General features: G+C 37.9%; 1 protein-coding gene across 1 annotated transcript in view; it reads right to left on the reverse strand.

The window, feature by feature from the left end:
- LOC126775409 (fatty acid synthase-like) overlaps window positions 1-13,047 on the reverse strand; it is a 30,078-nt gene extending 17,031 nt beyond the window's left edge. The window contains exons 1-11 of the mRNA XM_050497302.1: window positions 12,895-13,047; window positions 10,734-10,926; window positions 9,985-10,105; window positions 8,688-8,891; window positions 8,477-8,593; window positions 8,212-8,375; window positions 2,362-2,504; window positions 1,615-1,818; window positions 1,075-1,264; window positions 696-855; window positions 295-464 (exon numbers count right to left, since the gene is read on the reverse strand). Of these exons, the coding sequence (XP_050353259.1) occupies window positions 295-464; window positions 696-855; window positions 1,075-1,264; window positions 1,615-1,818; window positions 2,362-2,504; window positions 8,212-8,375; window positions 8,477-8,593; window positions 8,688-8,891; window positions 9,985-10,105; window positions 10,734-10,926; window positions 12,895-13,047 (1,819 nt within the window). The remainder of the gene's footprint in view (window positions 1-294; window positions 465-695; window positions 856-1,074; window positions 1,265-1,614; window positions 1,819-2,361; window positions 2,505-8,211; window positions 8,376-8,476; window positions 8,594-8,687; window positions 8,892-9,984; window positions 10,106-10,733; window positions 10,927-12,894) is intronic.

Consider the following 13,047-nt stretch of genomic DNA (forward strand, 5'->3'; position numbering starts at 1 on the left):
GCGGCTGGCCCAGCCTAACATATATTCCTTGACATGAGACCGGGCAAATGTGAGCCAACCTAATTTCTAGAGTTTCCATCAGGTCTATGCATGCCGTCACGACGAATTTCATAGTGACAAAATTAAGCCGTCCGAACTCCCTATTTTTCATGTAAAACATACGTGCTTATTTTTTAAGTTCAGCAGTGAATACAGTGACCCTCATGATCTATGTAATCATATAACAAACACCTCATTACTATTAAATAGCTTTTTGCTCATTTACCTTCAAACACAAAATTCTATAATTCTTACCAATAATGAAGTCGGGCTCAATCCCAACAGCTTTCAGAACATCCGTAAGACCTATCTGAACAGCGGCGATACCGATGAAAGAGTTGAGGATGTTATCATGTATCTTAGGGTCAGTTTCAGTTATGAGCTTGGTCAAGTTTATGCTTTTAGACTCTAAAGCCTTGTGGCACCTGGGGAAGGATTAAGGCTTTAATAAAAATAATTTCACAAATTTAATAAATATTTTTGTAACTTTTGGAAATGCCGTACATCATACAATCAGATTTTGGTAATATTAATAGTCATACTATCCAACACTTAAATAAATTAGTTTTCAATATTTGAAATCGATCGCAGTCTTAATTTTTTTATTTAATTTAAATATATATAAATTACTGATCACATATTACTTTTAGTCTTACTTTTTAATAGCAGCAGCAAATGCAGGAATTCTCATGAATTGTGTAGCCATTTCTGCCCACTGAGAACCCATACCCGAGTATACGAAGCACACTGGACGACGGACACCGGAGAAGTATTGGATGTTCCTAGCTAGTAACACGCTTTTCGCTGAAGTTGATTCTGTGTTTAAGAAAATAGTGAAATGGAGAATTAAATAAGGAAACAAATATTCGTATTTATTAATGATTTGGTAACTATTACTAAGCTCGTAAGCTAATCAAAACAATAACAATATCTCTTAGTTTTAGACGTTGATGAACTTTAACTGGATTTCATTTTGACGAAAGCGAGAGCTATTTTTGTGATTTTTCTAAAACAATTTATTCATGAAATTCTTACCCAATAAAGTGTATCCTCTAAAAAAATGGCCACTGATATCCTCATCATGTATCGCGTGTAAAAGTCTAACAAGTTCAACGTCAACAGTCTTCGACTCAAGGTCATCTAGAATCTTAGCTACAGCAGATTCGGTGCGACCCGATACGCAGACCAATCGAGGTAAATCATCTGATGGCATTCCATTGTTGACCTAATTGTAGAAAATGTAAATTACAAGAAGATTTTTTTAATAATTTGGTGAGTGTTAAGAATATATAAATATACATAAAAATAAACTGTTACTTTTCCGACCCAAATGTTTTTACTGGTTGTGGGAATTATTTTAAAATGTCTCAGAAATAATCTCCCTAAGTATCAGTACTTCAAAAAATTAAATGTGAAGGTATTATATTAGTTATTATTGTCGGCTGTAAATTGCCAGCCATAAAAAGAGTTAGTAAAATGCCTGGTTCTCTATTTTTAATTACAATTTCATAAAATGTAAAGTTCCGAATTGATGCAAAAATAAAAAACAAGTTTTGAATTCTAATTTCAACCAACCTTCGGTCTCGCAGCATTTTTGAGCAAAATATGGGCGTTGGCACCTCCAAAACCGAAGCTGTTGATAGCAGTCATTCCCCTGCCCCAGGTTTGCTTTTCAGTCACTACTTTGAATTTTCCCTCCTTGAGATATAATATTTCCTTTCTTGGGACTTTGAAGTTTATATTAGGAGGGATATATCCCGTTGTATACGCGATGCACATCTAATAAATAAATATTATTTAACATTAGATTTGATAAAATTCGGGATAACTTGCCATTTATTTTCTTATCATATAAAATAAAATAACGCGTGATTCTTATCCGATTATCGTTGGTTCAAGCCCGGGCAAGCACCAATAAATTTTCCTGTGCTTAATTTGTGATTAAAATTCATCTCGTGCTTTACGGTGACGGAAAACATCGTGAGGAACCCTACATGTGTCTAATTTTACTGAAATTCTGCCACATGTGTATTCCACCAACCCGAACTGGAGCAGCGTGGTGGAATAAGCTCCAAACCCTCTCCTCAAAATAGGAAGAGGTGGCCTTTAGCCTAGCAGTGGGACGTTCACAGGCTGTTATGGTATACGATCTCACTGATGATGAAAATTTGGAAAATTCAATGTGCTTAGACTATTTGTCAATTTGTTAAATTCAACACCTTATAATAGTAATACTTAAAGCATCGAGTTAATAACGTATTAAAAAAATAATATTAACTAAATTACAAATGGTAATTTCATGGTGTTAGTATTGATTTTTACCTTCGCAACAGAACAAAGACCTGACGCTGGTTCACTGTGTCCTAAATTAGACTTAACTGATCCTATCATTAGAGGATTACGTCTATCAGTACAGAATATGTCTCCAACAACTTTAAGTTCTACGGGATCACCAGCTACTGTACCTGTTAGGACAAAATATTTCTAAATTGATTAAAAAAAATGGTACATGCAGACAAAACCTATTAATCACTGTAACATTTAATAATAAATCTTTCATCAGTACATTGTTAGACAACACAACGCAAAAATGTCTACAAGTTTGAGTTGTATAGTATACAAATTTTACCTAAAAATAAAATTTTTATTATGTTTCCTGAGACGTCTGAAGTCCATTATGAGAGAGTACATTGTACTCGTTCCGCTGCTGGTCGCTAGATGTCTGCGTTTTCCCTCCAAAAGTGACTGCTCAGTGGCACCCTCAACTTATTTTGCAAAGTGTAGTTCCACAAGCCGCCATAATTTTTCGTCATTGGGAGTTCATAATGAAGATGGATCACCAGTAAAACATCACCTGGACTTCAGACGTCTCAGGAAATATAATAAAAATTTTATTTTTAGGTAAAATTTGTATATTATGTGTTCCGTTTGACGACTGAAGTCCATTACGAGAGACTTGTTTGTTATCTCCTGGTGGCTTGTGTATGAAATTTTATTAAAAATAAACAACGCAACAATGTGATAAATGCTGCATTTATTGAAATTAATAGTTATATAGTTTGAACTACGTGCGAGATCTTACAATGAAAAATGAAAATTATATAAAATTAAGTAATTAAAAAAGTAAATAATCAGTGTTTTGTCAAGTGATTATTTAGAAGAGAAAAATTGAGACAATGATTTTTCTGAATTTACAATCACGGTAGATTGAATTGGTTTACAATAGAATTTTCTAAATGTACTTTCATGTTGCCAATTTACTTTATCCAGAATATCGTTAATATGATACTTTTCCAGCCAGTTCAAGGATGAGACCGCCGATCTGAAACTACCTGGTGAAGCATGGATGCCAGATTCAGATAACACTTTCCTTATCCAGCCACCAATTATAGTTGGTGTGGCTGGCTACACGGGGCCTCTAGTATTGATAAAAAGATTTGGTACAGAGCCCCTGGATTTTCCCGATATTTCTTTTAGAGTTCTTACCCAATATACTGGATCAATATTACTTTTAGGTGCAACTGAGAGTATCCAGTCTGATTGACAATGTGACCTGGAATCTGGGTGCTTTCGATAATTGTCCACGAAATGATTTGCATCACAATTTAAAAGGGTCAGATCGTGTACCCTGCGCCCTGATGCTAACAGCAAAAGCGTGGCGGTGCGTTTTGAAACCTCGTAGAGACTAGTAGGATCGGGGCTAACGTCTTTTAGATGTTTGATGACTACCCTTGCATCCCAAATAGGGATCTTTAGCGTAGGAGGTTTTGCTATGGAAATAGCTTTCAGCACATGCTTGACTATGTGGCTGGAGGAAATATTCGCGCTGGAGATAGTCTCACAGATCGTTGATATTACGCTCTTGTGCACTAATATGGTACGGTAAGCTAATTTGTCTTTTATGTGTAGGTGGGCTAAGTAGCGTGCGACCTCGGCCAGCGTAAGCACGCGCTGATCGATGCCACTGCTTTCACACCTGCTTGACCACTTTGTCCGTACCGGGCTGTAAGTTTTAAGCGTAGAAACGCGCCAGCAGGATGACAAAAGCTGTTTCTTTTCCACAGACCAATTGTAGGTCAACGAATCCCACCCGAAATGAACCAGGCTTCCAGGTACAGTCTGTCCACTTGAGCCGGAGGACGCCCTGTGCATGTGTCTATGAGATTCGTCTCTAAGTCTTGAATCTTCATCGGCCGAGTCAGAGATCTGTATTTGAGGTCTGGGCGCCAGAATGATTTCTTCCACTTGGGCGTTATTATTATGAATTTGCCCGATGCTGAGTTGAGGTGTTGCAGCACTCGAGGCAGAAGGCTGGGTGGAGAGAAGATCCAGGCCAGGTCGAAATGCCAGTGCCTGCTAAAGGCCTCGTGAAAGCAAACGTTCGAGTCTGCTAAGTCTAACGAGACATATGTTGGCACAACATGTGCGAGGCTTGACGCGAATAGGTGGATTTCGGGTGTTCCCCATGCGCCGAAGATATTTTCTGTAGTCTAGGGCATTAGACGCCATTCGGGAGCGGCGCGGTTGCGCGAGAGGTGATCCGCTTCCGTATTATACACTCCCGGTAGGTGGTGTGGGAGGAGTACAATGTTAAGGCTGTCCACCAACGTCAGCAGAACCTTGGTCAGCTCTAAGAGAGGCCCTGACCTGGTTCCGCCTTCGTTTCTTATGAATGCAATTACTGTCCGATTGTCGCTCCGCAGGATCACTGTCGAGTCTTTCAAAATTTTTGCTTCGGCTGATATTGCGGCGATCACTGCATACATTTTTTTCATGTTGCAGTGCCAACTCTGCTGCTGCCGAGTCCAAACACCCTGTAACCTTTTGTTGTTGACTAATGCTCCCCATTGTACATCGGAAGCGTCCGTAACGATGTAATTTGTCTTCGTCATCTAGTGATGGACTGGTGTCACTTGATGTATGTTGTCCAACCACCATTCCAAGTCTTGACGGATTTATTCCCAGAAATTCTATAGACCTTGTCGGAGTGACGATGGACTTTTCGAAGTTGATGTACCATCGGAGTCTGGTTAGGAATTTGACTGTTAATAGTACCTGGGCTTCCAGCTGGTCTCTGGACTGATGCGCCAGGAGATAGTCGTCCAGGTAGACGATGAGGCGGAGTCCTTGGTCTCGAAGCCTTTCTGCAGTCCAGTTCTTCACAGATGCGAAAATTTTTGGTGCCGCCGCTAAGCCGAACGGGAAGCATGTCATCTGCCACAATTTGCCTTCGTAGCTGATGCGTAGGTAACGCCTATGCTGTACTTTGATAGGCAAGTGGTAATAGGCTTGGCCGAGATCTAGCTTGGCCACCCAATCTCCTGATTGAAGGAGCTTGGGCGTCTGATGGTGATTTACCAAGTTGAAGTGTTTTGGGGTCAGGTATCGATTTTGGGCTTTCAGATTGAAAATTACCCGATTTTTTTCGTTGCTTTTTGTTATGATAAACAACGGAGAAGTAAAACTTGGGGTAGGGAGTGCAGGCTCTAAAACTCGATTTTGAATCATTTTTTTATCTCGTTTGACATTAATGCTGACTTTGGAGTCTGGTACTCCTTCAAAACTTCTTTTGTTGGAAAAATTAATGGAGGTGCTTGGTTAAAAGGAATGCACCTAATACCATTTTTAATATAGCCTGTGGGAGATTTAAGGCGGCCCATTTCTTTGTGAAGAGCCTTGAACATTCCCCTGCAAAACCTCTCGTCATTTACTTTTAAAATTTTGTTTACTTTGCATGTGGCTTTTATGTCCCCCCTTTTGACTTGAGCCAGAATTGTTTTGGTTGCGATGATCCCTGGAATCTTTTTTATCCTTATGTTTAACGGTGGCATTGGTTCCCGACTTTGCAGAGCGAAAACGAAAATTCTTGTCTTTGGAGGTAGATGGGCTATGAGACAAAGGCCGAGTAGTTGTAGAAGTTGTGGATGCAGAATATTGTTTCTGAAGTTTGTCCACCTCCCCCCCTATTTTTTGCACATAAGCAGATAAAGCCTGAGGGTTGAACATATATTCGGCCAAAGGGGGTATTTTTTCTATGTCTTTCCGGACGTACTTGCCCTTAATAAGCTTGATAATAGCACGACGACGAAGTTCCAATACCTCTGCACGTTTTCCGCAGATTATTTGAATTATATCGTGTGATACACTTTTATAGGGTGAATCGCTACGGAAAAGTTCTTTTATTTTTTCATAAATATATGAAGGCGAGAGCTGCAATTGGTTTTCTGCCGACCAATCAATGAGAGACTAAAGCTTGATTTACAGATTCATTTTGAGTCATGACAACGTTGGATACAAAACTACTCTCCATTTAAAACCAACATAGTGGAGCATTAGGATCATCAAATTTTTGCAATTCTTCATTAACTTTTAGTTCCATGAAACCAGGGAAAGCGACGTACTTCTTTTGTGTATCGGTATAGCGCACAGTATTCCAGTCTTCTGAATCCAAACGTTGCACCGACATCATTTTAGCAACGCGCTGGTTGTTGGCTCTAGCAATCGTCGGTTCTTTGATAGAAAGCGCTAGCTCTGCTATGTCACCTACCACTAGTTTATTAATATTTGCGGGTAGACCACCGCCGCGAGTATCATGAATAGGTTTAACGAGAAAATGTGTAGATGCGGGCTGTGAAGGTATATCTACCCGATGCGCTTGCGTGGTACCGGTTGCATAATATTTTGGATGTAACTCACCAAATGCTGCGAGAGTGCCTCAAACCTTTGATCCAATTTGTCATTTTGCACCGTGGATTTTACGCGCGCTTTGGTGTAGGCTGCAGTGACTCCTTACTCACAGCACTTTCGTCACTATCACTATCACTAGGGCTCGATGAACGTTTAGAACGAACCGTCAAACGCGCGGTGCCCAGAGCACCTTCCGACATCGTATCGTTAACGATACCGGCGCGGGGACTCGTTTTCGCGAATTATTCGGTACAGTCACGTTTTCTTGGTCGTTAATTTCCATAATAATCACGACCACGAATAGGAAAAACGACAGAACTTTTTACTTCACTTCTCAAAAGTTCAAAATGTCTTAGACAAATTTCGATAAGCAGCTAAAGCGAGCGGTTCGAAAAACAACGCAACAATGACGAAAAATTATGGCGGCTTGTGGAACTACACTTTGCAAAATAAGTTGAGGGCGCCACTGAGCAGTCACTTTTGGAGGGAAAACGGAGATATCTAGCTGCCAGCGGCGGAACGAGTACAATGTACTCTCTCATAATGGACTTCAGACGCCAAACGGAACACATAATATTGTTTAGTATAGAACAACAACTGTGTTTTAATATTATAATTGTATTTATGACTTTAGTATGTAACAGTTGTATTTTTTTTATAGAATAGTAAGGTGGACGAGCATATGGGCCACCTGATGGTAAGTGGTCACCAAACGCCCTTAGACATTGGCATTGTAAGAAAGGTCAACCATCGCTTATAGCCAATGCGCCACCAACCTTGGGTACTAAGATTTTATGTCCCTTGTGCCTGTAATTACACTGGTTTACTCACCCTTCAAACCGGAACACAACAATATCAAGTATTGCTGTTTTGCGGTAGAATATCTGATGAGTGGGTGGTACCTACCCAGACGAGCTTGCACAAAGCCCTACCACCATTATAATTCAGATCAATATATCATTGGTTTTTCGGTGTATTTAACATTAGATTAGTGAACATTAATATTATTATTGTTCACTAATTAATGTTAGATTCACAATTTACAGCTAAATAGGTTGTATTGTGTAAATTACGGGAATCTTGAATTAAACATTAAAAAGTTATTTATGTTATCAATTATTTATAAGTATTCGTTAACGCTATCGGTTCGATATCTTTTAAAACAACGTAATGTAAAATTTTCTCCGTTTAAATTTAATTTACCATAAACGACCAATGTGTGCCGTTAATCAGCTCCATAAACTACACTATCTCACAACTACATCAACTCTTTAATTTATTATGTATTATGTTTGTAGATGATGCGTAATAATTCGTTAAGTAGCACACACATTTTTGTAGTTGAATGCGAAATATAGTCTAAATAATTTAATTCTATAAAGCGTTTTCGAAAAACGAACTTTCTTACTTCATCCTTAATTTCACCCCCTTAGGTCACACCTGAGTCATTTTTATGTATCACACCCTTGTTTTAAGTTCACATACCTGTTCCATGTGTTTCTACGAATTCGAGGTTGCTGGGTGGAATAGCACACTCTTCATAAAATTCGCTGAGGAGTAACTTCTGCATTTCACCAGATGGGAAGGTGATACCTTGTTCTTTATACCCGTCACAGTTAGTCTTCGCGTGGACTACTTGGGCATAGACTCTAAGAAAATATGTGAGATCAGGTAATTATTCTTATTAATATATAAGAATGCCGCATTGCATATAATCGTGTATTTGTGTGTTTATTCAACTTAATATTACCTTCTTGAATCCTTAGCCTTCTGAAGTATACAAACAACAATTGCTTCAGAACGGGCATAACCATTTGCACTTTCGTCATAGCACTTGCACCTTCCATCAGCTGATAAAACACCGAGTCTTAAATAAAAATGTAGTTATTAAATAACCACTTTAATTTAAATTTTAGCTAGGACAATTTTCTTACTTTCAAAATGAACCACTTTCTTCCTACCTAAAGAACTGTAAAGACACGAAAGGATTGAGGCATAGGTTTGTTCCTCCAACAATAGCTGTGTCGCAATGGCCGTCTCTAATAGCTCTGTATGCATGTTCCAAGGCATACAGAGAACTGGAGCACGCTGTATCTACTTTGTAGGAAGGACCAGTAACTCCAAGCCACTGGGAGATACGGTTGGCAAGCATGCCTTGTGAGCAGCTGAAAATTATATTATTTGTTTCTTTAACATATCATTTGGAGTCTAAGGCTACCACAGATTTATGTTGTATTTTATATGCTTTTTTTCATCCACACAAAATGATAAACAAGATATAGTATGGGAAATTCAAATAACTGATTGTTCGATGGATAAATGAATGTTGAAAATGTTGTTGTTGAAGTAAGGATTATTGCAATAACATAAAGTCACCTACCACGAGTTACTACTACTAGATATTAAGATACATGTATTTCGTTCAGAATTATTAGTTCAGTTAGTTTTATCTTATTCTTAGCAAAAGACAACCAGTTAACATATTTACATAATATAATTTTGAATACATGTATAAATACATAATTAAATATACCCAGTTCAAGGCGGTTATCGAATCCAATTGTACCAATGAGCCAGTCAAATGAAAAAGTTGATGCGTTAACAAAATTTGCATCACGAGACGGTATTTACTACCGCTACTTTTTTATATAGAATTGCAAGGCGGACGAGCTAATGGGCCACCTGATGGTAAGTGATCACCACCGCCTATAGACAATGGCATTGAGAGAATTATTAACCACCGCTACATGGCCAATGTGCCACCATTTTTACTGGTAGAGCTTTGTGCAAGCTCGTCTGGGTAGGCACCACCCACTCATCAGATATTCTACGGCAAAAGAGCAGTACTTGGTATTATTGTGTTCCAGTTTGAAGGGTGAGTGAACCAGTGTAGTCACAGGCACAAGGGTCATAACATCTTAGTTCCCAAGGTTGGTGGCACATTGGTGATTTAAGCGACGGTTAACATTTCTTACAATGTCAATGTCTATGGGCGTTGGTGACCACTTACCATCGGGTGGCCCATATGCTCGTCCGTCTTCCTATTCTATGAAAAAACAAAGATTTCTTACAATGGAGCGAATATCCAAGAATATAATATATAAATTATCATCTTGATGTTTTTTTTTTTAATTTCACGTTTTGTGTATTTTTATAAAAAAGTACGTTTATTCTGCACCAACGAGGGTTATGCAAAGTAAGATGAATAAACAATCACAAACTCTGAAAGTAATTTTATTGCAGAAATAAGAAACTTACCCAATTATTCCGAACCCATTGACGTGCATTTTTTGGTACAACCATTCCTTCTCCGATTCCGAGAAACACGCACCGACGAACACGCCAGTCTTGGTGTTGCGCAGTTCCTTTGGATTCAGACCTACAGATAAACATTAGCATCGTAAAAGTTCAGAAGTTAGTATAAGCCAAACAATGTGACCAATACATACTCGTATAGTAAAATATTTTAAATTATACTTTCTTAATATTGCTACACAATATAATTTAAAGACTTGTCGGCAGTCGTCACGGCAAAACTGGTCGAGCTAGAATACAAAGTGCTGCCTTAGCTTCCTTAATTATCAGATTTGCTTCCTTGTGATTTTTTTGTTTATAAATTAGAAAAAAATACTTGGTGGGAATCAATGTACGTCAAACGAGCCACAAAGGGCTATTTTGAAGAGTTCAACAATAAAATCCTACTTGTTGGATGACTTAGAAAATTTGGAAAATCGCTGTGCGAAGTGTAACCAACTGCAAGGAGACTAAGTCGAGAAATATTCTTCTTTCTTCCCGTATTTTAATTCCTCTTCATTCTGCCACTCGTCGTCTTTTATACACATATCGTTTCTTACGGAATCCTTCCACAATTTCTTCAGCCTCGAAAAGCCGCGAGTTTTGTTAGTTTGTTACATTACAAGTAGCGACGTAAATTGTATAGATATTCTAATATTTTGACAACATTATAACTATTAATTCGTTCATAAAAATGTAGGACAATAAGTTACCAGCGTCGATTATAGCTTCATAAGTTTTCTCCAGAATCATTCTACTCATAGGATCCATGGTGTGTGCCTCCTTGTAGTGCACACCAAAAAAGGAGGCATCGAATTTTGTGATATTATTTATTTTGCCGGTACGTTGCGGGATTTCAGGGTGAGACAGTTTCCAACGACGGCTGTCTCCTGATATGAGGTCCACCTGAGTATAGTGAAAAATCAATAAAATGAATTTTATATATCTGGACAATTTCAGAATAATATATTATCAACCGTTAATTATATTATTTTAAGCTTATCTATACATGTATTAAAACTGTAACTGATCGCTGTCCTTTTTTTACACTCAAAAAGCTAGCGTTTGCCCGTTGATTTGCCTGGTGTTAAGCATCGACACGGTCTAGATTGTAGCACGCTTGAAGAAACATGTTTACTATGGATTTAAAGATACATGGATGATATATGAGTAAAGGTATTACCTATATGAACGTTATATGACCCAAAACAATAATTGTTAGAATTTTTGTCTTCTTATCTCTTTTTCTGTGTGTTTTTGCGCGCTAATCATAGAAACGGCTAAGCTGATTTTTGTGCGGTTTCACTAAGTTTACTAATGTATTGTGGCAAACTTTACTTAAAATTCTTTGTTATTTTTTAATAGGCTTATAAATAAAAAAGTTATTAATCTAATATTTAAAGAATCACGTCAAATATTCGTTAATACGTTGATTATTTGATAAAAATGCTAGATACTTCTAATGTAAGTTGAGCTCAGATCTATATGATCAATCATATAAATAGGGTTCAGCTTATGCTGAACCTCCGTCGGTTAAACGCGCCCACGCGTATATGTAAAGCGCGCCGATTACCGCACTGTTGTACCGTATGTCGGATACGCGCGGCGCTCCTTGGTAACAAGGGCCTGTTAACGGTAGCATGCGCAAGCGATCCCGTGGCGCTCCTCGCTAAGACGGAAAACTTTTTAGTGGGTATTCCGATATTCGGGGCGCACTCGGCGCTTTAGACATCGGCGAGTCCCACATATCCCCCACTTTTCCCGTGGGGCAAACGCCTAATACGTTTTTCCAGCGTTAAAAAAGGGTAATAGGTTTTTTTTCGTTTTTCCGTATTGTATATTAAACTAGCTATTACCTGCGGATTCGCTCGCGCGTAAATATAGGTAAGGGATAAATGGTTGTATAAAAGTCTGTGATTTTAAAATAAGAGGCATAAAATGTCATTATGGTTAGAAAAAAGTATACTACGTAGTTTTTTTCATCAATGAATTTACAGTGATGCCTGTAGTTTGACTAAATATATTTTATAGAAACCTTAATATTTTTTTTTGTACATATGTCTTACGATCGATGATCTTTAATGCTACAGCTCAAATGTCGTCATCCACGTCGTTGTTAATGCTGTCATTTACAGCATTGCATAAATGTTTTTTATTCTAATAAATTCAGATCAAACAAAACTATTTAACAAACGGGGAAAATTTATTTCTCTTGAGCTTGGATGCTCCGTTGCGTGCGCTGCCTGAACGGTTAAATTTACACGACAATCATGTTCGAATGCAATTGTTCCTCTTGAAAGGTTAAAAAAAAAGTCCGCGATAGCATGTGTCCATCTTTGAAAGTTGACTTACTGTAACCTTTTGTATAATAATCCAATTTGTTCTAAAATAATGCAATATTTGCGAAGTCGTTTTTATAAACATGGTATTAATTCTTTTGAAAGATATAAAACATAAGCAGTTTTTAGTACTTTCATAGTTTTGACATATTTCAACAGGTAGTAGATTAGGTTGGTTGAAAATACTCATACTTAAGTATCTGTTTTCCGTTCGTAAATAACTTTGTAATTAAAGTTTATAGATTAGGTAGCTACTTCGTTTCGTCGCCGTATATATTTTATTTCTTATTGTTTTGTTAAATTTATACTTAGTCGGTTAGTTGATAATAAGTACTTATTTTTTAAACACAAAATCGTCCAGCTTTAAAAGGGTACAATTTCACAATAAATACTAATATCCCACGAAAATAAAACTAAAAATGTTTATATACTGAAATATTATGTGTCTGCTTTTAGTGATATCTTTATGTTAAACGCGGTTGAAACCGCGGGCACAGCTAGTAGGAAATAAAACCCTATAAATACACAACGCTACCTTATTAAACAGGTTTTCTTGCAAGTGTGCAACTGAGTCCGAATCCGGGAAGTAACCGGAAATGCCGGTGATGTAGATTTCGTCTCCAGGGTCTGGATGCGACATACGGTGGCCCGTCGTCAGCCTATCTTCCGAGACGATTGTGTGTGCCAT

The sequence above is a fragment of the Nymphalis io genome, chromosome 18, assembly GCF_905147045.1.
Source record: "Nymphalis io chromosome 18, ilAglIoxx1.1, whole genome shotgun sequence".
NCBI classification, from domain to species: domain Eukaryota; kingdom Metazoa; phylum Arthropoda; class Insecta; order Lepidoptera; family Nymphalidae; genus Nymphalis; species Nymphalis io.